The sequence below is a fragment of the Adelges cooleyi genome, unplaced genomic scaffold (genome assembly GCF_023614345.1).
Source record: "Adelges cooleyi isolate 19-005CV unplaced genomic scaffold, UGA_ACOO_1.1 ACOO_flye_CR_arks_rails_tigmint_CR_PRNA_247, whole genome shotgun sequence".
NCBI lineage: Eukaryota > Metazoa > Arthropoda > Insecta > Hemiptera > Adelgidae > Adelges > Adelges cooleyi.
In genome coordinates, this window is record NW_026095912.1 from 14261382 (window position 1) to 14285621 (window position 24240).

General features: G+C 32.5%; 4 protein-coding genes across 7 annotated transcripts; 1 reads left to right on the forward strand and 3 right to left on the reverse strand.

The window, feature by feature from the left end:
• Nucleotides 1–47: 47 nt before the first annotated feature.
• Nucleotides 48–11485, reverse strand: LOC126837229 (carbohydrate sulfotransferase 11). The gene is made up of 4 exons (XM_050571055.1): nt 11368–11485; nt 11111–11264; nt 4996–5189; nt 48–2731 (listed from the first exon to the last, which is right to left on the reverse strand). Exons 2-4 carry the CDS (start codon nt 11205–11207, stop codon nt 2051–2053), a joined length of 972 nt encoding a protein of 323 aa, XP_050427012.1. The 5' UTR covers nt 11208–11264; nt 11368–11485; the 3' UTR covers nt 48–2050.
• Nucleotides 9384–19946, forward strand: LOC126837233 (uncharacterized). 3 transcript variants are annotated; one of them, XM_050571060.1, is made up of 5 exons: nt 9384–9403; nt 19038–19193; nt 19266–19347; nt 19414–19598; nt 19767–19946. In XM_050571060.1, exons 2-5 carry the CDS (start codon nt 19059–19061, stop codon nt 19854–19856), a joined length of 492 nt encoding a protein of 163 aa, XP_050427017.1. In that variant the 5' UTR covers nt 9384–9403; nt 19038–19058; the 3' UTR covers nt 19857–19946. The 3 variants fall into 3 exon arrangements, with proteins under 3 accessions (XP_050427017.1, XP_050427015.1, XP_050427016.1); XM_050571058.1 differs by lacking the exon at nt 9384–9403 and adding an exon at nt 18242–18383; XM_050571059.1 differs by lacking the exon at nt 9384–9403 and adding an exon at nt 18523–18610.
• On the reverse strand, nt 13914–18011 carry LOC126837230 (lys-63-specific deubiquitinase BRCC36-like). The gene is made up of 6 exons (XM_050571056.1): nt 17444–18011; nt 17155–17371; nt 16285–16373; nt 15726–15842; nt 15192–15297; nt 13914–15110 (listed from the first exon to the last, which is right to left on the reverse strand). Exons 1-6 carry the CDS (start codon nt 17558–17560, stop codon nt 14851–14853), a joined length of 906 nt encoding a protein of 301 aa, XP_050427013.1. The 5' UTR covers nt 17561–18011; the 3' UTR covers nt 13914–14850.
• A 153-nt stretch (nt 19947–20099) lies between the features above and the next one.
• On the reverse strand, nt 20100–23056 carry LOC126837228 (nitrilase and fragile histidine triad fusion protein NitFhit). 2 transcript variants are annotated; one of them, XM_050571054.1, is made up of 7 exons: nt 22808–22931; nt 22058–22188; nt 21735–21935; nt 21435–21647; nt 21047–21335; nt 20782–20957; nt 20100–20469 (listed from the first exon to the last, which is right to left on the reverse strand). In XM_050571054.1, exons 2-7 carry the CDS (start codon nt 22151–22153, stop codon nt 20314–20316), a joined length of 1131 nt encoding a protein of 376 aa, XP_050427011.1. In that variant the 5' UTR covers nt 22154–22188; nt 22808–22931; the 3' UTR covers nt 20100–20313. The 2 variants fall into 2 exon arrangements, with proteins under 2 accessions (XP_050427011.1, XP_050427010.1); XM_050571053.1 differs by having other exon boundaries at nt 20101–20469; nt 22058–22213; nt 22808–23056.
• Between the last annotated feature and the right edge of the window lie 1184 nt (nt 23057–24240).

A 24240-nucleotide genomic window follows, 5' to 3' on the forward strand; every position in this document is an offset into this window, starting at 1 on the left:
AATGGCGAAGAAAATTCGGTTGGTTTTACTTTGTGTATAATATTATAATAATAATAATACCTATATGTAGTGTAAAAAATCCCAAATCGGATTTAAATAATGTTTATTTCAGCCGGAATTATGTACTATACGCGGTGGCCTCGCCTATATAGGTAGTCTGGCTTATATCGAATGAACGAATGCATTTAAATAATAGGATATCAAAATGGTTTTTAAGCAAACCTTGTTAACTCCTCTTATATAATTCGATCATATAGATGGGATATATATTATACTTATTGACAAATACCTACCTCTCTGGAATACAGTGCCGAAAGGGCATCAACTCCCTTGGGCTGAGGACCGTGATCCCGTCGTCTTCTTGTTATTCATTATTTTTAACTAGATAAGGTTTGTATTATATAACGCACAGTATAGCCCTGCTCGAACTTCTCCTTCTTCTCGGAACCCGGGGATTCTGTGGAGATGAGAAATAGAAATTCAATTATAGCCGTATTTTCAGTAATATCACAAAATGTGTAATAGAATTTTATTTTTCCTCTCCAAACTCAGAGCACACACACACAGAGGGTTATAATAATAATACCATAATACAATATCTTATTCACCGATCGACGGAGTTCGTTTTTTTTTTCTAAGACAAAATGATTATTATTATTTTTATCTCTCCACTCGAATCGCTCAGTACACGCAGTAGATACATATTGGTATTGTTTCAGTAAAACGATAAAAAAAAATACAATCTTTTAATAAAATATCAATAAAAAAAAAAATAGGTCGTTCTAAAATACATAGGTAGTTATAATATAGCTGATGGAATCTATACAATCAGAAAATAGCCAACCGGGTTTGTATCGTCCATTCGTTTTTGATTATTTGAGTTTTATATTTTTTTTTTTAGTTGAAATATGATATTATGCTTGTTTTTCGGTTATGTCACAAAGCTTAATACACATAAATTGATGACTTGACTTATTGGTTTCTTACAATATACAACTGGTCGACGGTTAAATCAATTATCGATGCGATTTTTTTATTAGTAAAGGTTAAAAATAAGGTTAATCAATTAAATATTGTCGTGAAATCTTATTTGAGAAATTTGACGGCATTATAATTTTTTTTAACATAATGTCAGTAAATTACTCAATTTATTATATAAGCGGGCATCTTTTTTTATTAAACTGTTTGTGGCTCAGTAAATGTTATCATTAATTTATTTAAGAGTCTATCATTCCGCCCATTTTGTAAGGAGTAAAGTTTAGGCAATTTTTTTTATAAAATCCATATATAAGAATTAAACTGTGGTATATAACTATTAGTACTGTTAGTAGGACTTATTTTTGGTAGTTAAAGTTCTTCGCTTTTTAACGGTATCGACATTTGTTTTTTATGACCATTTCGCTTTGACTTACACACTTATTTTTAAAGGGTATGACGTCCTCTTAAGGGGAATGGGGGGGGGGCTATTTATTAGGGGGTAAAAGATAGACAATATTTGACAAAAAATGCTATTAAGTAGCTATTGTAAAAATGCCAACTAATTTTAAAGTGAAAAAATACTAAGTTTTTCTTGTTAATAAACTTTTTAAGTTATTTTCTCCGGGTTATGGAAAAGGTGTGATTAAAAATTACTTTTGCCGAAGTCATTTCTGGCCTATCTATTGGACGGATTTCAAGTATTTTTTTTTTATCTGAAGCTTATTATTTATTCTATGGGGGCTAAGACCGATTTTTTGATTTTGGTAGACATTTCATTGAGTGACTTCACGCTTATGGCTTTGTTCGTATACAATCTGGCGCTTTTCGTTCCCCTTAATAAAAGGTTTCATGTATTCCGGCTTCCAGTCTATCATTGTGACATAACGTGTAAACCTAACCAAAATTTAGGACGACCAATCACAGCCCAGTTGGCGGTTCTCCGATTGTATTTTGGGCTCTCCGGTTGGAGCCGGTCACTCCTAATCGGGCCACTGTCCGCCAATCAGAATCGACGTCCGTGCAATCGGTTCTGATTGGCGGACGGTGCAGCCAACCGCCGGTCCGCACCGGGTCAGCCGACCTCGTAGCCCAGTATGTTCTGCAAGTTGTAGTCGAACAGCTTGAAGTCCGACTCGAATATGCTGTACAGCTGCAGTATGGTGTTGTGGTCCAGCGAGGTGAAGTACTTGTTGAGCTGCGTGGCCGTGCTGGAGTCGGGCCCCTTGGGGAACTTGACGTCGGCCACGCCGACCATGTGCTTGAGCAGGTAGTCCGAGTCCGGGAACAGCGACTCGTGCTTGCCGATGAAGTCGTAGTTGATGGCGCACGGTCTGCACAGCTGGTCGATGGGCGCCCAGTGTTCGTTGAACACCTTGTCCCGCGTGTCGGCCACGAACGCCGCGAACTCCGGGAACGTCACGTCGTCGCCGTTGCGCAGCGACCGTTCGGTGGCGTTGGCCCGGTACCGCCTGACAATGCGCCGGCCGAACCGGGACTGGAAGTACCGGGAACTGTCGTGCCGCTGTTCCAGTTTGTTCCGGTAGGCGGACAGCAGCCGCTCGAACGGGTGCCGGACGAACAGGAACTTGGTGTACGTGCTGAGCATTTCGGACGCCGCGGCCGCCGGATAGTCGCTCAGCCGGTCCAGCGTGCCGGGTTTGTGCACCACGTCCGCCGGGATTCTGGCCGCGTCCGGCGCCCTGGCGCCGCCCGACAACACCATGAACACCCGTTTCCAGTTGGTGCAAGCCACCTGGAGAGAAAAAAAAACAATATTTATTGTACCTTTTTTAACTTGTTGACCATATGGAGCAGCAGCTACTTGAAGAAATATCTCCGGACTCGGATATACGTCAAAAAATTTAGTTGATAAAAAAACCGTTTCAAGACAACTGAGTGTCCTCACTTCATGCAGAAACATCAATACATGGATACGTCCTGATATCTTGGTCTTTGACTATCCTTATATATCCTGCAACTTGACTGTATCTGACAGTCCTGTATCTGCATGAAGTGTGTTGTACTCTTAATTTTGTTTTCAGAATGACCCTCCATAATCCATATCTATTATCTCTAATCTTAGAGATACTAAACTTAAAGTCTAAATAGTTTGTTATTTATTGAATACGAACTAACTATAAAGTTGTTAGGTATTATGTGTATAAGCTTCAGATTTTTAAATTAAGTAAAATGTATTTTTTTTTTTCAATAACTAGATACAAATGATCGCCATTCTTTTACAGCGGTGTAATACCAGTCACCAAAATATACATGCAATATAATAGAAAATAGTAAAAATTCTTAAAAATCATACAAATTATAGTAATAAACATGTTATCAGTATAAACCTATCATACAAAGGGTTTGTTCAAAAATACTTTAATGGAAGTGTTATTTAGGTTACGTTATTACATGGGTTAGGTTAGGCCGTTATTACCACTATCGCCCTTTTTTTTTTGGAATACATGTATTTACTTAAAAAACTATAACACTAAGGTAGATTATGAGTATTTAACTGCAATCCTTGTTAGTTTTAGATTTAAATAAAACATTCAATATAGAAAAAATCTAAAAACTCCTACCACGAGATGATGTTTTATTAGTAAAAATATTACATCAAAAGTAATAACAAAATAGATAATTATTTTTCGGTGGGGAAAATGTATATCATTTTGAAAAATCCGATATTAGGTTTTCATAACAAAATTTATCAAATTTAGACCTACTTGTGAAAAACCTCGGCTTGACTTCAACGTTCGGATAGGTAGTAGGAATTTCTAAGTTATTTGTGTGCCGTGACTCGTGTATTGTAGTACATTAGTTTAAAATCATTTAAATTAAATTGGTATGTGAAATCACGGTACTTCTATAAAATAGTTGTTGTGCAGAGAACAACTAAAATTCTTCAAATAGTCTTTTAGTGGCTATGTTTAGAATTATTTTAATTATAATCTTTTTCAGCAGTTTTAAGCAGTTAATACCATATGGAAGAATATACTTGGAAATAAAATATGTGTTATCTTTAATGAATCACTTGTATTGTTATTTTTAATTTAATTCGTTTCAAACCGCGTTCAACAAGTTACAAGCCATAAAAATGTTAAACGTCGAAGCTCAAAGGTTTTTAATTTTAAGTAGGTAATAGTATAATGATTTAAAATAACTTAAATAAAAATGTTTTCATAATGAAAAACTTCAAAATTGCAAAATGTTTTTTTCCGAGAAAATGAGTGTCTAACGTTAAATTGATCACACTGTACATATTATATTGTGGTGATATTATAATATCATTACACATAAATCATAATGTATACGGTGTATTCATTTTATAGCTAGCAAGCTGTGGGCATATTATTTTTTAAGCAGAGATCTAATTTATTCCTCGTCTTTGCCGGTAGCAGATGTGCGAACATGTTGTATTCAAGACAGGCGAAATTAACAAGGGATCTCAAAAGGTATCCTTTTCCGTCTCGAGGGGTCATCTAAGACAACTGAACTCGATATAATGAATGCATATGAAAATGTCCACTGGGTATGACATATACTGATTCTTTAAAAGAGCAACATTCACAATATCCTAACGAGTTATTGTTAACTTCAGGATGGATCAGTCAAATGTCATTGAATATTATTTTAGAAAGTAATAAATTTGTTTAGACTGACAAGTGACAACGTTTATCACTCATCAGTATCTACACACATGATCAGTCATGGCTGCCAACCGTTATGATTGACAACGAGAAAAAAATCAAACATGTTTAAAATTCATCAGTCACCCATAATGATTGCCATTCATCCTTTGATGAATATGGGCCGTTTAACCTACAGTGTTTTATATTTATCATGGAAAAGTGCGGTACGATTTTTACTTTCCATGAAATCGGTATGTACACAAAATGGCTGCCTTCCAGGTTAGGTTAGACTACCTTCCTGTGCATGTTTTGAAATCGTGGCGGCGTTTATATGTTAAACAGTATAATATGCTTTTATTAAATAAATATATTAATGTTTGTTTACCTTGGGCACGTAACAGTAGAGCAATTTGTGACGATTGTCCACGAGGATGTGTTCAAGAAGCGTCGTGTCGTTGATACGGTAGTTGATTGGTAATTTGTACAAACGGCACACCTGAGACACGCGTTCCTGCCTCTCCAGGTACGTCAACCGCTCCAGATAGGAACGCGAACTGTCTTCCATGTTGTCGTCTGGAACTATTAAAAAAAAAAAAATACGCATACATCAATGTATAGATAAAATATGCCTACAGCTACATTGTAATAACAACGACCACGGGCCTTATTAAATTAAACCGAATCCACTTATAAACGCCCACGCGCTTGTCATATTATTTTATTATTTTCTGTGAAAAAACTGTGTAGGATTTCTTGAACCAATACCTTTCAAAACCTTGTACAGAGGCAATTAGAAATGCTAGAGCACCGAAGAACTTGACAGAGTTAAAAACAATTTTGATGAGTATCATATCATATCCGTGATACTTTAAGCAAACAAGCACTCAAGTGTATGTATCATCTATTATTATACACTACTGTGCGTTAAAGGCATTGTCGAATGACAAAGTAGAAAACAACAACCGTTTCGCATACTATTTAAGTTAATGTTTTTAATAACATGTCGTCTATAGTATGGTTACTTGTTGTAGTTTGGAAATAAATTAATAAAAAAATCAAATTCGTTTTATCGTGTTGCCAAATATTAGAGCTGTATGGTGGAAATACAATTATTATTTTACATTTATTGATGCACGGTGTATCACTAGTGATATATTTAATTTACTAAAGTCCCACTATAATACATTTAAAATTTTAATTTAAAAAAAAAAAACAATTTTTTTAGCAAATCCGTTAATAGTTTATATTTATAGTAAATTATTTATTTTAAGGATTCAGTTATGTTGTAGGTACTCATATATTTTATATTTCACTTCATATTACCTAAACAATGTATATTATTTGCTGTACTGGTTGCCATTTTAGGTGTTACTTTAATAAATATAATAATATTAATTAAATTTAAAAACAAACTTACTCTAAAAAGACAACAGTCACTCATACATTTGATAACCAAAAATGTGGACAAAATTCGAAAATTCAATCCTGTTTGAAACTTTTGAAAGATATTGTTTTAGAATAATGACCTCAATTTTGTTATCTTTTAATCGGTTTTCTTTAATATTCTGTTTCACTCTAGTAGTTTTAAATGTGTGGTTTTTTTAATATTATGTATGCAATTCTAACAGTTGAGTATTTAAAAAAACATAATTTAGTATATTATATTTATTTTTATGACTGAAGTAATTTTATGTCCCAAAGTTTAAACGTTATCCACATATAGCTGATGTTTTTAATGGAAAATGATTTTTATAGTTTTTAATCTAAGCGTGCATTGTTATACATTAAGTTAAATTATTATTTTTTATACACTCCAATATGTACTAAGAGAGCCAAATTGTACGATTGTAATTTGTACTAATTTAGTGTTAACAATAAATGGCAATAAAAACTTATATGTATTTTACTCATTTTATGTGAAATGTTTAGTACCAATAAAATGTATCATATTTATTTTTAAGATAAAAAACGTTTTAAATAAAATAGTAAACAGTAATTGGGCGACAGAGAGGATCGTTTGGGTGTATGTGTATAATAATAGTTTTACAATAGATTGGAATTTGACTTGGAAAATAAATTATTTCGAACGGAGACAAACAGATAGACAATTAATTAAAGCTCCGGCTAAATGCGGCTAATTTACATCTCTGATTTGCGGTCTAGATCAAACGACCAAGCCCCAAGTACAGGTTTCAATGGAGGTATTTGTGTGTATATAAATTTGCTACAAGCATAATCGTGACGGCAAGACAAATAATGGCATTGTGACCCAGAATTTCATTAGAAAGTCCATTAGGAAGGTACTTATTATTATTATTATTGTAGTGGCCATTATGCGCGTTTGATGAGTAATTCACTTTTTGATGGCATCGACCTCTATATATACACTCAAGTACGGTTTTGGATGCAAAACGGGTTTCACGTTAAAAGTCGTTTGTATTTTAAAATTAAAATTATAATTAAAAAAAAAATGAAAAATCATCAGTCATCGATTAGGAGGCAGCGCAATATCTATATTTTTAATTCTGCGCGGCCGTTGATTGATGACCTTTTTCGAATAAATCCAATAAAGGCTGATTAATAATTTTTGTACCGCTCAAACAGCTGTCTAGAAAAAACTTTTATAATATTAGGCTGGCACGTTGGCGAATTTCAAACATCATTTTCCGTTTGAAAAGTTAAACAATTAACAATACCCATAACACATTATTATACTTAAAAGGGTGAAAGGTGTTCGTTGTCACATTTCAAAACTGTCCAGAAAGCAACATTTTAGTCAATATGTATATTATGTGTTGACATTTGTGTTTGGAACTTTTCAAATTTTTTAAGCTAAAAAACTATGTTACAAAAAAAAAACAATGTCACTTATCACCTTTATCCACTCGTCCCTTCAAAAAACATTTGTTTCAATGCATAAAGTATATTATGTATTTTTTTTTTATTGTATTATAGCTGTTGTTGTGTGAAGTCAATGGAAAATAAGGATTGTGTTTCATAGCTGTTACTATGACGATGTGGTAAGATAACTTTTTAACCGATTGCCTTATTCATACATTTATAAACCAGAAGCGGTTCTTTGTTGGCCCAACAACTTGGAAAAGTTCTCCCTATTTATCCTTTAAAACCGTGAAAGACAGTCTCTGTCAAAGATTTGTTTTCAGGATAATATCATTTATATAGACCCGTCGATTTGCACTGGATAACTAAGTTCCCAGTAGCGGTAACCCTTTTTCCCAGAAGGTGTAGAAACTTTTCCCTACTTTTTATTCTTCGCTCTTCCTAAACTAATCTCTAACTTAACCTCGGCCAAAGTTTTTTCGACTTTGAAAGGTCTGCGAAAACTAGACGGATAAGACAGACTAGACAGCAGCTGGTGGATCTAACGTATAGTAATGAAACATTAACAGAAAGGGCCATGGCAAAAACATATTCTATGTTAAAATTTAAAAGAAAATACTTTTTTTTTTTTTTTTAGTAAGGAAACACTCAAAACCTTATTACTTCATTGTAATTTCATTGTAATTACTTCATTTTTATAGTTTAGTACGTTTAGTATTAATAAACGTCAAACAGTGATTTAAAGTCTAAAATTCTATTTTAATATGTTAGAATTTTATAGAAAACAATAACGACTTGTCGATACACAGTTTTGTAAAAGTTTTGTTTTTTGGGTGGGGGGGGGGGGTTATTAGCGTTTAATGTTTAGGCCAAATCTGGGTATGGACAGGTTATTTTTTCAGATCATATTATATCATTGCTATAAATCTAAACGCACCATTTAAAATAACCCTTTTTTTACATAGTAATTTTCGTTTAATAACGATTTTACTTGGATTTATTTTGTTTTAACTGAAACAATTATTTTTTTTTTAGGGAAAATAACACCAAATGTCGATAACCTTGTTGTGTGTGTGTGTGTATTGTGGACATTTTTATCTGGTTTTTTTTTAATCATCCATTAGATGAACCACGCGGTGTAGGTAAGGCTTGAACTTGTAAATCCGGTTACCCTGTGTCGACTTTACCCATTAGGATGTTCTGGGACGAGACACAACAGTTAGGAAAGTACCTAACCAACGTAATCAGACCGAATTCAATTAATGTATAATACATATACACAGCTGTAGTTATGCAAATCAGGTTAAGTAGACTGTACAAGGAGACAATCTGAATATTTAATGCGGTTTCTCATTAATCTGTTAATTAAGAACTTCAACGGTCGACTAATTAATGCGAGCACCTTATACACTTATCCATTTTACAATATTGTCCGGCCACCAGTCGCCATTAGTTAACACAACAGATGGTATTAAGGTGCGGTATTAGTCAAACTAGAACTAAAAACTTGCTGTGCATAATGTCGTTTGAACCGAATAAATAATAATGTAATGCGATTTTAATTCGTTGACGTTTTTCTTAGACTGTTTACATGTAGAACAACACGGTGTAGATGTTATTGTAACGCTGATTTTGACCTTTGTCTATTGTTGGTTTACACAGAAAGCTAATAATACAAACCTTATCCGATATTTTCTACGTGATAGGTATAAAGTGCACACTGTTGGACAAAAAACATACACATTTACCATTGACAACAGCTATCTAATGTCAGTGGAATTAATTAATAGCCAATATTGCTACAGTAGTGATTTTGAGGATTTATTTATAATAGAAAAGTAATAAAATGTGTGTGTGTATAAAGAGACAAGTTCAATGGGCAGACAATGCAGGCAATTGAGGATAGTACATTTCAAAATGGCTTTAAATTTAAAAAATGTAAAACTGACGAGGTAATATTAAAGTATATATACTATAGGTAATTTTACATTTTAAGTTTATTTATAATATAATATAATTTTAATAAAAGCGCAGAAATTACAAAATATATTTAATTTAATTTAATTTAATCATCTTGAAAATTAAATAAGCGCATTTCGGGCAATTTACTTGTTTAATTAACTTAGCCTCATCAGCAAAGTGCCTTGTGACTTAATTAAATGTTCGAAAGACCGTTAATGAAAATAATTTCGGCCATCGAAAAGTATACTTAATGTAATTAGAAAAATAAATAAATAAATCTGTATTACAAAATAATATTTTACCATGAGAAACTTTAAAACTTGTACCATAAAATATTACACGAGTGAACATTTAAAATGTATTGCTTAGAATATTACAAGTTGTCCAATGCGTTTAGCTAAGAAGTCAGATATTTGTATGTAAAAGTAAAAGTAAAAAAAAAAACAAATCAATACACAAAAATGATTTTTTTTTCCAACACAAATTATAATATATTTTTCAAAATTAGTTTTATAAGCTTTCCGCGTTACTTATCAAGTTAAATTAAATTTAAGTCGAGTTTGATTTTAATTTAAAGCTAAATGTATTTTAATTTTAATTTTATGTCTATCTCAAAGCTAAGCTGTACCAGAACATCTGTTGTATTGCAGTCTTATTTTGGTGTTTCACAATTTATCATATATTAAACTGTACTTAATAAACCTTTAAAACGTACTTTGGATAGTCAAATTTTTGTGGTTAAACTAACTAATCTAACTTCATTAGAGTTTATAATGATTGTCCATACAAGTCCATGTGCTTTGCAGCTCTCGCGTGCAAACTGTTTAATAACTATAAGATTTAATTTTAAGATGAATTAAGGCTATTGCAAATATTTGTATCTAATTGTTGTTGTTAAAAGTAACAGTAAGTAAAACCTTTCAATGCACATTGAAGAAGAAATGCAACAATGGATGCAGTGAATGCTTATTAGATAAACTGATTTTGTTATAAATATAATAACTAAAACTTTTAATAAAGGTGGCGTCCTATTATATAGTTATTAGAAAAATTACTATCTACCAGATGTTATAAAACGTGTACCTATACTTATTTTCCCAAAATTTCCGATAGTCTAATAGGTATATAAAATTTAAAAAAATTTGGTATTAAAATGTTAAATCTGGACATGGGCCCTCTCTGTACATAGCGGTTCAGTTGTGAAATTACACCACTGCTGATGCTATTTGATGAAGAATTTAGATAAAATTTTAAACACAGGTACTCGTTTGTGAAAGGTATAAGTTAAAAGTCTGAACGAGGCAATCGTTTGGACACGTTCCATTTTAAAAAAAATAAGCCATTCGATTTTCGAGAGATACAACTACAATTTATCTTAAAATTTAATCAGTTATTAAACGGCTTGCGCACGAAAGCAGCAAAGTACATATGGGTTTGAACATGGGCAATCATTGTGAACATTAAGAAAATGGTAGTATAACCGCACAAATTTAACTCTGTAAAGTGCATTTTAAAGGTTAGCGTTTTTCGAAACACCAAAATTTTTATTTTTTTCAGCCAGAAATTCGTGTTTTAAACGTAAACGCAACACTAATTTGAAAAGTCTCAGGGTTTTCTTTTTGGATAATCCCAAGCCAATTTCAGATATCTCAGATTTCTGGACCTGTGAAAAATTCTGGCAAACTACCGGTACTTACGGTTTTTGAAAATGGTCAAGTCCAGTCTTTGAACGTAGAATATCGCGGTTGCGGTGCACACGACGACCAGGAAGAATATCGACGTCTTGAGTATCATTTTTTGCAGCCGCCAGAGATGATGATGACAACGGTGATCATTTTCACACACCGGCACCTATATTTTTGGTCGGACAGATTCGTTGTACCAAATTTACTGACTAACAAAACAAATAAATAAAAAATGAAAATCGCTCGCAAAGTCAATTAGCAAAACTCACAATCTGGTGGAGACTGCTGCTGAACCGCTGCTAAGACACATTTGCTCAGCCTCAGCTGTAACTGTTTCAGTAGGTCAACGGACGTGGCATTGGAAGGGGCTACACAAAATAATGCCCACACATATTCTCATATACCGGCCTTGACTCGTGCCACGGTCGAGGCGATGACCGGTTTCCGTTTTCCTTGTATTCCCATCGCCTCCTTGTGGATGATACAACAACAACAGTAATACTACTGTAATTATTTGTAATGGACAAACAAATTAACGCGTAAAAAAAAAATGCTTAAAAAAAAAAAAACAAGTTGCTCCGGCAAGGAGCATGTTTTGTTGTGACCAGCCCGTGTAGTTTTTTTTATTATACATATGCTTTGGTCAATGCGGGTTTTTTGTCCGTTTACCTATTTTATAATATAATAATATATTTGATTTTTGTATCGTGTATAAGAATCGAGGTCAACGTATAGGTATTATAGTTTTCTACTTTTATGCTTGGATTTAAAAAAGAGAAAGAAGGGAAATGGCCGAAGGTACCAATCGGTATACGACTGTATTTTGAAAGAAAAAAAAAACAATAATTTTAAGTAGTTTTAAGGTTTTCAGTATCCCAAGCCCCACCGCCCCCTTCCTAAATTTCACCTAATGAGTATTCATAAAATTGTAACGTTGACAATAGTTTTAAAGTGCTATACACAAATACAGATTGAAATAAAGTATGCAAAATACTACGGTTTTTGAATTTAAACAATATGCACACACAATGCAATGGCATTTGAATCTGACCGTCAGAGAATGGTTTGAATATAAACCTTTGAAAATTAATTAGTCTGTTATTTGGATGTATGAATTATATATATATATATATATATTTGTTTCTTTTGATAACCCCAAATTTCAACCTTTTTTTTCTCTTTCTGATGAAAGTCTCTGTTCAATGTGTTTGTCTTCGTGTTTTATCCATTTTCTTCTAACCGAACTTCTTTCTTCTTGTGCAAATCAACAACGCGCTTTTGCCTGCATTCGTTGTTCATTAAGTTTTACAAATTTAAAAGAAAAATAATAAGAATAATGGGAGTTTAAATCAATAATATGAAAGTACTTTTATTTGTTTTGATAAAAAAAAAAACGTTTGTCAAGTCGGTGTCGGCATGTAGATTTTATTGATTTTGAATTTTTTGAGAATTATTTAATCTTTTATAAACTAACCATTTAAATTAAAAAAAGTATGAACATTTAGAGGAGGGTGAAATGTGTTTTTATCATATGCAACCTTAAAGCTCTGTAATGAACCTCTTCTTCTTGTCAAGATGATTTTAACAAGACCCTAAATAACAAAATCCGTTCATCGGTTTCAGAGATCTGAATGGATTAAGTCAAATTTAGTAAAAAATGACAATTTTTTCAACTGTAAGACTCTTAAATATTTAAACTCTAAACTTGTATTTTAACTGTTTTAATACATATTTTAATTTATCTTCGTGACAAGATCTTTTTAACGAGCTTAGAATCATCTTGCTTATAGTTTAAGATAAAATTGATAATTAACCGTTTATATATTTTTTCAATTGTAAAAAACCTATATACACCATTTATTTTTAATTCATTTTTCTTGACAAGCTTGTTTTAATGAGCTTAGATTTTAGAATCAACTTTCTATCTATTTAAGAGAACATTGAGCATTAAGCTTGTCCAGGCTTTTTGAAAATTCAAATCATTATTAATTTAAACATTTCTATTAGGTACTTAATTGAATTTTTATTTTAATGGAATGGTGAGGTTGAAACCTACCTATGAAATAAACTTTTACAATTATTGAGCTAGAAAATCAAAATTTGGTTGGGTCAAACAATGTTTTTTTTTATTTTAATATAACATAATGCTTAAGTATACACAAACGAATTTTTTTCTTGAATTGAAGAGATTAACTGCTGGTAATAAAATACATAAGCGGAGAAATCATAACAGCCTGTTAACTGGTTACAGTTTGTTTATTTACATTTTTAATTGGATAAAAATTAATTTTATATCTATTTTTGAGAGTTTGATTGCCGAGAAAAGGAAATATTAGGTAAATGAATAATTACAAAATTTATTTTAAAAAACAAATTTCATAATCTTAAATTTGCACTCAACTTGGATGGAATTTTTTATTTGATGTTTTGGCAACAGTTTTAAAAGAAATAACAAGAAAAAAACATTTAACATTAACATTTCTAAATAAACCTGAAAACCATCTTCAAGACGGAAGTCGTTTTGAATATAAAAAAACAGTTTCTTCAAACAATATATAAATTGAGTAATATTTTAATTAAGAAATTTAAGCTCTTTTATGGAACGGCTTAATGCATTTTATGAACGCAAACACAATTCAAACATTTTTATTGGTTATGTTTTTCCATTTGGTTTTATGAACAAAATTGTCTGTCCAGTCAAAAATATTTATTAAGAATTTTTTTAATAAATTATTACTAACAGACGATATTAAAAATGTATCTTTACGATTAACGTAGCCCATAAAAAGTATTACCGAGAACTTAGAACGTAAAGTAATGGGCAACATACTACTTTATTTATTACAACATTTTTATTAACAATCATTGTTTGACATTGAACAGAGTATATTATATCCGTTTTGTTATAACACAATGTCTTAAATATTCCAACAAATCATCGATTCGTGCTCGGTTTTACACTTGGCATGTAATAATATAATTTCAATGATTATCGATTTAAAAATAAAATTAGATAAATTGGTATAAATTTGAGTGTGAAAACTAGTTCTTCTAAAAAGTGTATTTCACAGGCAAGTAAACGCGTTTTTAATTTTTACTCAAAACATATTTTGATCTAATTATGAAAACAAAATAAATACAAATATGTATTTAAATAAAATATATACTTCAATACATTAAAAAAAAAAAACAATGTAAACATTTAACAAAGCCTTGTTTTTATTTTTCCGACAAAACATAACGTTATTTCTGGCAACAGTTTGTCGTGTCAAACAAGAACTATAAATTTTACGTCAAAACTTCATAATTAGTTATTATTTTTTTTTTTTGTTACTCAAACCGTGCTCTAAAGAAATATTTGTACAAAAATAAAAACAATTTCCAGTATTGTCCGAAGGACGGATTCGTCAAACGTTATCGACTTTATAATTAAGTACACGGTGGTCGGATGTATCGATCAAATCTATTGGTAGGTTATTTTTTTTTTTTGTCCCAATTATCGGGCTTTTGTGTAATCTTAAAGTTAAAAAAAAAAAAGCAGTTTAACTATTATTGGACTATTTAGATATTCATGTAGGAAATCATGCGTTGTTTTATTTTTATAGAAGCGTTAAATTTTATTATTTGTATCTCAAGCAAATAATCGAACGAGTTCATGTGTGTGCACTGACACACTTGTCAAAGGAAACACAAAAACACAAGTTTGAACAGTACTAAAAATGAAAATGTGTCGCTTAACGTAAACACATAATTCAAACGGGAGAAGAGACCATGCCGGACTGTTGTTTCTTCGGCGCACCGCTGACGGATGCGATTTCACGGTCGTCGTTGAATGGTTTCTCTTGGGTTCTCCTTTTGCCGTCGCAATAGTACTCATCGTCCAACGATATCTGTTCAAGTTTCGCCTGCAGCCTTTGGACCCTTTTCGTGGAACTTTCGCGTTGGGTCTCCAACATTTGCAACATGGGTTTGGCCACGGTTTCCAACATGTGTATGCCCAGCAGTGTGTACACTATCGAAACACAAAACACATTCATTAGACGACGGGTTTCGATCGCACCCTCGTTACTTAAAATACGGTAGTCGTCCTAACCGGAATCGTTATGAAGTTGAGTCATCGGACACGCGTTACCCTCGTTGGCTTGGTTGTAGTTTTTGATCAGTTCATCGTAAAGCGTTTCTATGTGCTTTACGATTATCTGCAAACGTTCAAATCAAATAATAAATAACATTTTTTATTTGCTAATGAAATTATTTGCGATTCGATAAAAATAATAGATAATAGTTTATTTATTATGTTTGAATGTATTTTTTTTTTAAATCTGTCCAAACCATATTCAAGCTTTGACAACATTATTAGTTAAGTGACTGCTAGTAAATAGTTAAAGCTGATGTTATTTAAAATCACTACTTCATCTTTAACTTAGCACAGAACGTAATAAAATGTTTTGAAATATAATATAATATGTTTAAAATAGTAACGTAGTTACAATAACTGTAAATTATACATGTCCTTATTAATATATTTTAAACTACTCCACTTTGCTATTTTGAAATGCATTTTGTTGTTTCAACTCTAATGATAGTTCTAAAAAGATGTAAATTTATTAAGAACCATTATTCTCACCCCTAATGATAACTGACTCGTACACGCCGTAGGAATTACGTGGAATTTAATATCGACTCTGTGAACCAGTCCGTCTATGCGTTTCGATTGAAAACATACCATGTTCATTTCTTTCATCTGAAATTTAAAATTATACTATTAATACTGATATTATCGTTAACAAAACAATGGAACCATAATAATATTACGTACACTAAGAGTTCCTGTTAAATTTTTAATTTGTACTTAAAAACAAAATTACCTATATCGGTTCTAAGTAAAATATTAAAAAAAAAAAAGTATAAATAGTTTGTAACTATTCTTTGATTGAAACCATTTCAACTAACGAGGCAAAATTCATTTCAACTGATCAATACATTAATTCATGTTGTCTTCAATTGAAATATTTATTTTTAATAATATATACTTTAAAAAAACGTTTTACATATTATTAAATTTGTTTTTATTTTTAGCTTATGTAGTCACTGTGGTCTTTTCGCTTACCAGTCGGGCAATCGTTTTAAATCGTAAACCTTTAATATAATATACTTTAATTTTTCCACAATCGTTATTTACTTACCATAGTGGTAGGGTCGGTATTGTACGAGGAACAAATAATACCAAGGAAACATGAATCCATGTTTTGCAAATTGAGTTGGGTTTGTAAATCTGAAAACAAAAATAAAATTCAACTGTCGATATTTAACAGAAACGATAATAAAGAGTCATTATGGTATTCTTTCTAAAGTATTGTCCTTTTCTTCGTTAATACTTTATGCGACGTACGTGTCCCTAAATTACTTTATTTTAAATAAAAATACTTGAAAATTATTGTTCCGAGAAAGATGTATGTTTAACTCTCAATTAAATTAAAGATGACTAAAATTTTGCACATTAAAAAAAACAAAACAAATTTTTGACCCAGTTATTCCTTTTTTATTTTAGCCTTTGCAGGCGTCGTAGCGTTTTGTAGTTTCAAGTTGAATACAATTTAAGTATTTAGGGTATTTTTTTGCGGTTTTAAAGGCAAAAGTCTTAACTTTTTTTCATTTTCGGTCTTTTTATAGTTACTACTATAAGGATTGTAGAAAATTGTAATTTTTGGAATGCAGCTAGTTTTTACTGATTTTATCTAAAGAGAAAATTTGTACGGGATTTTAAGAATCTAATAAACAACATTGAAGCAATGGGTTACGATGGAATTAGCTCAAAAGAGAAAAACACAATGTTAAAAAAGATCAAAAGAAGGCAAATTGATTTTCTCGAAGAAGTGTTGCAAAAGCAATTAAACAGAATTTTATAAACTGTCGGGCAGTTTTACTGCTCGACGATGTTGTCTTAAGAGCAATGAATACAAAGCACAAGAATTAACGTTAAACTACAGAGCTTTATCGAAAAATTATGAAAACATGATTAATTCATCGATTCTATATTGCAAAAAAATACCAACCGACATTCGACGGCCAAACCGTGATGTGAGGATGAGAATGATACCAGCCGATGACATTCAAGTTGGCGCCTTTGGCACGCGACAGCTGTTTGGCGTCCTCCATGGCGGCGACCAAATCTTCAGACATGATTTCCACTCGGTCTTTTTTAATTTCCCCTCTTGGCGGTATTGACAACGCCGACACAGAAACGGTCGTTCCGTTTTCAGTTATTATTTTCTACAATCAAAGAAGGTAAAAAGGTATTACGACTGTGCCGAAACAGTTGTTCTGCAAACGATGAATACTCACTTCGCCGATCAATAGCGCGGCCACTTCTTCTTTTTCGGTGAGCAACGCCAAATTGTGGCACATCAACAACACTTCGTCCGATATGAACACTTCGGTCAACTGATCCCATTTGTCCATTGTTATTATTATTGTTATCCGAATAGTACAAGACCAAAGTCAACGATAACGTTAATATTGTCAAAACGCTTTTTGACTTTTGACCGTAAATCGATTTTGCTTAAGTTTTATTACAGCTGATTGCAGACGATTTGTTACAATACGAACCGTGACGAAGCAAGAAAATATAACACCGATTGCTGTGACGGTTCAATGGTCGAAACGGACGTGTGGCGACAAGGCATAACGGATTCTATGGTTACCGCGATTGTGAACAATGAAAAAAAAACGGTGTGTTTTCTGTGTTTATTACACTTTGGTGTATCGATCGGTGAACGCTCGAATGATTCTGATATTCCCAACAAAATATTATTACATCGTCGCGCTATGTATGTAGGCCGAACAGTAAAATATCACAATACAATAGGCAATAAAAAAAACAAAACAACACCGTTTGTCGGGTCACGCACTATTGTTATCACTTATCGCCGTCGACTGATAACACTGTTATTGATTATCCTCCGTGGTTTGTTTATCAACAAGGCGGCTCTGTATCCATGACAAACGAACAGGTACGTCGGCACGGTGCGTTATCAACTTCTTCGCCGTGGCCGCCATGTTTTTTCCCGTATGCAAAACGTGAAAACCGGCGGCCATCGCGGTAGTTATCGCTCAACCGCAAACACACCTGCTGTGCTTTTACCATGTCCCGTATCTATGACTATAATATTTTGTTCATACCAAACACTTTCTCCACTTCTTAATTATTATTACTAGCCGTCGCGTGAAAGTGAAATTTCTCAGTCTTTCCAATAAAGGAAGACCTTTTTTTCTTAAATTACAGGTAATTTTTTAATATTTGCATAAAAGTGTTTTGTTGGAAAAAAATATTCAGTATTTTTATTGACAATACCTATATTTTTTTTTTTGTCTACGGCTGTAATCGTTTGTTGATAATTAAAAAAATTTATCATAATTTGACAAATTAATAATAACTGATGCTACGAATTTCCGGATCGAAAAAAATGTTATTAATTATCAATGAAAATATCATTACACGGACAATATATTGTGATTATCTTATTAGTATTCCTCTAAAAAAAAAAAAAAAAATTACATTATTAATCTACGAGAATTACTTTATTCTGATTTTCTGACCTTAAATTAAAAAAAAAATGTGCCCATTAAATAGAAGAAGTAATGAAAACGTTTTCGCTATCTTTAGGGCAAAAAGAAAATTATGTTTTCATTAAAGATTATTTTATATGAAAAATACTCGAAACAAAACAGGAGGATCTGTTTCAACTATTTTTGCGTAAACTTATATAGTTGTTGTGTTTTTGGTAGAACAATATGTTATTAATAAGAGTATTTTTAGCTACGACTGAATGCACAATCAAATTTGGACTTGTTAGATTGAAAACGACAATGAAAAATTTACAACTAGCTCGTAAAGTGTTTAAAAGGCCAAAATAACATTTAAACATTGTTTATTTAGGTTTAAGGCTGTTTGTACCATATGAGTATGCCAACGACAGGACGGAAGAAGTCTGGGGGTACTAAATTTGAATTCACTGAAAAACAGATGGCAGACGTCAAAGAGGCGTTCGAGCTGTTTGAAAAAGACGGGACGATTCAAGCTAAAGAACTAAAGGTAAAACAAATTACAAACACACTAAAATAGATTTGGCACACGTATTGAAACTAACACTCGACCTACTCGCAGGTGGCCATGAGAGCGTTGGGATTTGAACCGAAAAAAGAGGAAATCAAACGGATGCTTTGCAGTATAAACAAACAAAATTCGGGTAGAGTTTAACGCTAATAGTTGTTGAAAATACAAAACTTGTACGTGATTGTCAACTATGCCGTAGGTCACATATCGTTTGACGACTTTGTAACTCTAATGTCTCAAAAAATGGCCGACAAAGACTCGAGAGAAGAAATTATCAAAGCATTCAAGTTGTTCGACGACAATTGTACTGGTAAAATTTCCTTTTCCAACTTAAAACGTATCGCCCAGGAATTGGGAGAAAATATCGCCGACGAAGAGCTTAAGGTAATATGTTTTACTTTTTTTTAAAATTGGACCTGAAACTCGGTTTAATTCAAAGCGGTTCGATCTACCTGAAGTTTTGTTTGCTTCTTTTTTTTGTATAAATTCAACTAACAATTTATCGTAAGTATAGATGAATTTTACAAGAATTGTTTGACAATTTTTTTTTAGGAAATGATCGACGAGGCCGATAAAGACGGCGATGGAGAAGTCAGTCAAGAAGAATTTCTCCAAATAATGAAAAAAACCAACTTATACTAGTCATCCTAAACCATACTATTGTTATTGTATCATTTAATTATTTATTTGTATCTATCGTAATCTCAATACACAATTTTTGTTGTCCAACTATGATAAGTTTAATTGATTTCTAGCGTTTCCTCAATTCGGCTTTATGGTAGCGAGACGAATACGAGTTCACCTTTGAATACAAGAAAGAAAAGGTATACACTAACGTTACAATTAATTATTTTTTTGATTTTTCGTTTATTTTAAAATATTAATAAAACAAAAACAAAACAAACTACAATGGTCATCATGATATTATTAGTCAACAGTTGTCAACAGCTGAACTTAAATTTATGGCTGAATTTATTCAAGTTAAACTCCTCACACATTAATATTATTATCCTTGTCAAATAAGTCTGTCCTAAGCCTTACTGTTATATTGGTAACTTTAAAAAAAAAAAAAAAAACATTTCAGAAAAACCTAAAACGATCAAAAATGTTTTCTCAACACCAAGGCTTCTTGTGCCATCTCGTCATCGGATCTTTTCGGGATGGTAGATTTTCTTTCGTTTTGTAGTTCTCTGTAAATGTCGTCGTTGTCTAAATAGTCGCCTTGTTTCCTCGGGATTATGTGAACGTGCACGTGCTGTAACAAGCCGACAAATTATATTTATTACTTAGGTCGGTACTCTGGTAACCATTTGTTGAGATAATGTGACAATTTTATATAAAACAGAAATCGAGTGTTAAAAGTCTTTATATCGGTAACAACTAGTTTCGGCGTTACCATGCTCGATGTCTACGTTTCTCTTATATAATAATTATTAATCTCAACTAATGCAACGTAAACCAAAATTTTACACATATTATTAGACCATAGTTTGACGCCGAATAAAAAAAAGTGAGAGGCGAGGTACACAATATTATGTTATTTTAGCTTATAACTTGATCAAAATACTTTTATAGTTTGTCCAGCGTCTTCTCCGTCTTGAATAACTATCGACGCCGACTTGGTGTTGTGAAGGGTCTCGACGGTTTTTTCGACTTTCTGGACTAACAGAAAGAGATCTTTGACTTCGTCCTCGTTGAGATCTGACAACTTTTCCATCGATCTTAGAGGTGCAACCAAAACGTCTGTGTTCGATATTAATGGTTAAGGAAATTCGAGAAAAAAATTAAATAATAAACAATATTCAGTTTGTTCAATCTTATCAAAAGGATACGCCCCGGTAGAACGCATTTAATGTTGGTGAACGCCATACTCAACGGAGTCTGACAAAACACTTGAAAGCCTTTGACCGTGGACGCACCAAATTTGTATTCACTAGAGTCTTGAATCGGCAAATAGGGCCACGGGGTCGAGGACATTTTCGGATAAATGCCGTACCTTCTGTGATTGACGAGCGGCATCGTTGCTCGAATACTGTTTACCAAAGTCAAATCTATCGGCGCCAACACGAAACCGGGTTCATCCGAACATTGTGCGATAACCGTTCCCAACGGGTCGACCACCTGCAAACGGTAAAGTTAATTTATGTGATAATTAGTTTTGTATACATAAATATATATATATATATATATGTTTGCGCTAGACATCGGCGGTAAACGTACGAGCGAATGACCCCAAGACTTTCTCGAAGAACTGTGGCTGCCGGTTTGAGCCGAAGCTATTACGTAACATTGGGTTTCGATAGCGCGGCTACGTAGTAGCACTTCCCAATGAATGGCTCCGGTTCCGAAAAAAAATGCCGAAGGGTAAGTCAAAATGTCTGCACCTTTTTCTGCCAAAGCCATCGCCATTTGAGGGAATCTCATGTCGTAACACTGTTATTCGTAAAGAACAATATTATTATTATTATTATTAATGGGATTTAAAAGAAGTTTGAAAATAACAATTAATAACAAGCTTACGATTGCCAAACCGACATTCCCAATGGCCGTGTGAACCGGTGTTACGATTTCACTACCGGCTTCGATCAAACTCGATTCTTTGGCGTTAATATTTCTAGATGGCAATTCCACGTCGTACAAGTGTATTTTATGATATTTACTAGCTATTTCACCTCTGTCGTCGATTACAACATGAGTATTATATAATTTAGTATCTGAAAACTCAAATTGAAAATCACATAACGTTAAATCATGTAATGATCGAAAAAAATAAAAATGTTATAGGTATATATATAAATACATAAAAACTTGTTTTTTTTACAACAACTGAATGTTATAGTTACCTTTTCGTGAAACCCTCCGAGGGACACCCAAACGCCCAACGATTTGGCTAGAGCTCTGTAGTCACTTATAAGAGGTCCGTCCAGGGATTCTGCCATGTCGAAAGACTTCTGCCGGTCCTCCTCGATATAATCTACCGATTCAGGCAAGAAAACCATCTGGATAGTAATATTAATTATATTTTTACTTGTTATTAAATCTCTACGATGTGTTATGGATTGTGTACACTACAAGTGGGCTATGTTCGAATAAGAATTTGCCATAACATTTTGTACCTAAAATATTATACACGCTAATTGTTATTATTATATTTTAAAAGTTGTTCAATCCCAACCGTACCGACGACTTAAAAAAAACTGTTTTCAACATAATCTAGTAGAGTAGTCATACAGAACTCGAGTATCAGAACTGAAATCGGTAGTTCAACATTTGTAAGGCTTTTTGGTCAAAAATACAGACGGCCTTCAATTCACTTGAAGAAAGCTGTTTATATTTTATTTTTTTATTTTACTGTTATTATATTTAATGGCTATTCAACTCGACGGTGTAATAAAGTGATTTTAAGCAAAATATTAGACATGTCATTGGCGACAGAAATTTTTGTTCACCGTAAGTATATTTACTTTATCGCACTTTTTTTACTAGACAAATACTAATATTTGTATGTTCGATAGAAACAATATTATAGATAACAGTTAGCCGGAATGTTTGGTAATGCCCGTGTTTAAAGATGTAAAAATTCGTAATCGTACCTTAGCGCCACATTTTTGGGCATTGGTGATGAGCGTTTTGCAAGCTTGGAAATTTTTCGCTTTGTCGTTGGTCGAAGACACCTGACAGACGGCTATTAAATTGTCCATGTCGCCAAATGTGTTCTTGTAAACTGAATAACAACGTTTTATTACTCGCATTAGACTGAACAAGCGAAACCGTTTAAATAGCAATCAGACCGCCGCCGCCGCCTGCTCAACCCACTTCGTTTTTGTGTAATTAAATAATACAATATTGAATAATATAACAATATTACCTTATCAATAGTGATAACAATAATAACTTGATAACAGCGCACATTAGATAAGACCTAATCTGTGATAACACGCTTAATGGCGTTCCTTATCGAACAATTTTGATTTTTAATTTTTTACACGATTTATTTACAAATCTTTTAAAGGCCCAATCTTTAGGGTAATACAAAAAAGCCAGAACAGCTGTGGGGGAGAGCATCAGCAGGGGCGGATCTAGGAATGGAAAAAGGCGGGAGGTGGTCTAGTTTCCACCTTTGTACCTACCTATTCAATAAGGAGCCACCTTATAATAATATTATGTGCTTTACCTAGACCTTTGTTTTGTTTATGTTTTTGATAACCTATTGTAATATAACACGGCTGATATAGATGACTTGGAACCTTAAGGGTTCTAAAGTAGATTTTTTCAAAAAATGGTTTGCTATAGAATAATGTAGGTACAAGTTTTAATTTAAATTTATTTGAATTGGCATATTAATATTATGATGATAGAGAAAAACTATAAGTTCTATGCACACCGATAATTTGATTAGTTGAATAACCCTGACACGTAGATAACCTCATTTTGATAGTCAATGAAATAGAGAAACAAAATATGCCTTGTTGACATTATTTTACCAAAGACACAATACTATTATGTATTATTTTGAGTTTGTAGTCAAAAGGTTTTTTATTTTTTCATAACTTTAATTAAAGTTTTATTGACAAAAAAAATGAATTGCTCGTTAAACATTATGACATTGTGGATTTAATGTGATAAAAATTAATGATATCGATTCGGTGATAGTATGAACATATACTTAAATGTAATCAAACCTTAAAAATGCTCTCCTGAACAATTATTGGGTAAAATCGATATAGAACCCTTTAGTTTCAAGCCCGCCAATTATTTATTACCAAGTACTTAATATTATTATCAATATAATATGCAGTGCTTAGAAAATTCCTTTGAATAGAGAACTAGCTGTTCCTTTGCTCGTTTCTAAAATGTATGGAACATTTTTCGTTGCTCGATAGTCTTTAAATATTGTATTATTATAACGATTTTAATTCCTAGCACTGACATAACCATTTAATAAATACATGACCTAATAAAATATGTACACCGAATTACCTTACCCCACCTAAAAACGCACCCATGTTCGCGGTGTAAACTAGGC

Coding starts and splice junctions, on each gene's coding strand:
- LOC126837229 (XM_050571055.1), bottom strand. CDS start 11,207: ATGATACTCAAGACGTCGATATTCTTCCTGGTCGTCGTGTGCACCGCA. Junction 5,190..11,110: donor CTTGACCATTTTCAAAAACC/GTAAGTACCGGT, acceptor TTTTTTTAATAG/TTCCAGACGACAACATGGAA. Junction 2,732..4,995: donor TCTACTGTTACGTGCCCAAG/GTAAACAAACAT, acceptor TTTTCTCTCCAG/GTGGCTTGCACCAACTGGAA.
- LOC126837230 (XM_050571056.1), bottom strand. CDS start 17,560: ATGGACAAATGGGATCAGTTGACCGAAGTGTTCATATCGGACGAAGTG. Junction 15,298..15,725: donor CGAGTCAGTTATCATTAGGG/GTGAGAATAATG, acceptor GAACGTTTGCAG/ATAATCGTAAAGCACATAGA. Junction 15,111..15,191: donor TCAACTTCATAACGATTCCG/GTTAGGACGACT, acceptor GTGTTTCGATAG/TGTACACACTGCTGGGCATA.
- LOC126837233 (XM_050571060.1), top strand. CDS start 19,059: ATGAGTATGCCAACGACAGGACGGAAGAAGTCTGGGGGTACTAAATTT. Junction 19,194..19,265: donor TTCAAGCTAAAGAACTAAAG/GTAAAACAAATT, acceptor ACCTACTCGCAG/GTGGCCATGAGAGCGTTGGG. Junction 19,599..19,766: donor TCGCCGACGAAGAGCTTAAG/GTAATATGTTTT, acceptor ATTTTTTTTTAG/GAAATGATCGACGAGGCCGA.
- LOC126837228 (XM_050571053.1), bottom strand. CDS start 22,966: ATGCGAGTAATAAAACGTTGTTATTCAGTTTACAAGAACACATTTGGC. Junction 22,214..22,807: donor CCCAAAAATGTGGCGCTAAG/GTACGATTACGA, acceptor ATTACTATCCAG/ATGGTTTTCTTGCCTGAATC. Junction 21,936..22,057: donor TCGGAGGGTTTCACGAAAAG/GTAACTATAACA, acceptor TTTCAATTTGAG/TTTTCAGATACTAAATTATA.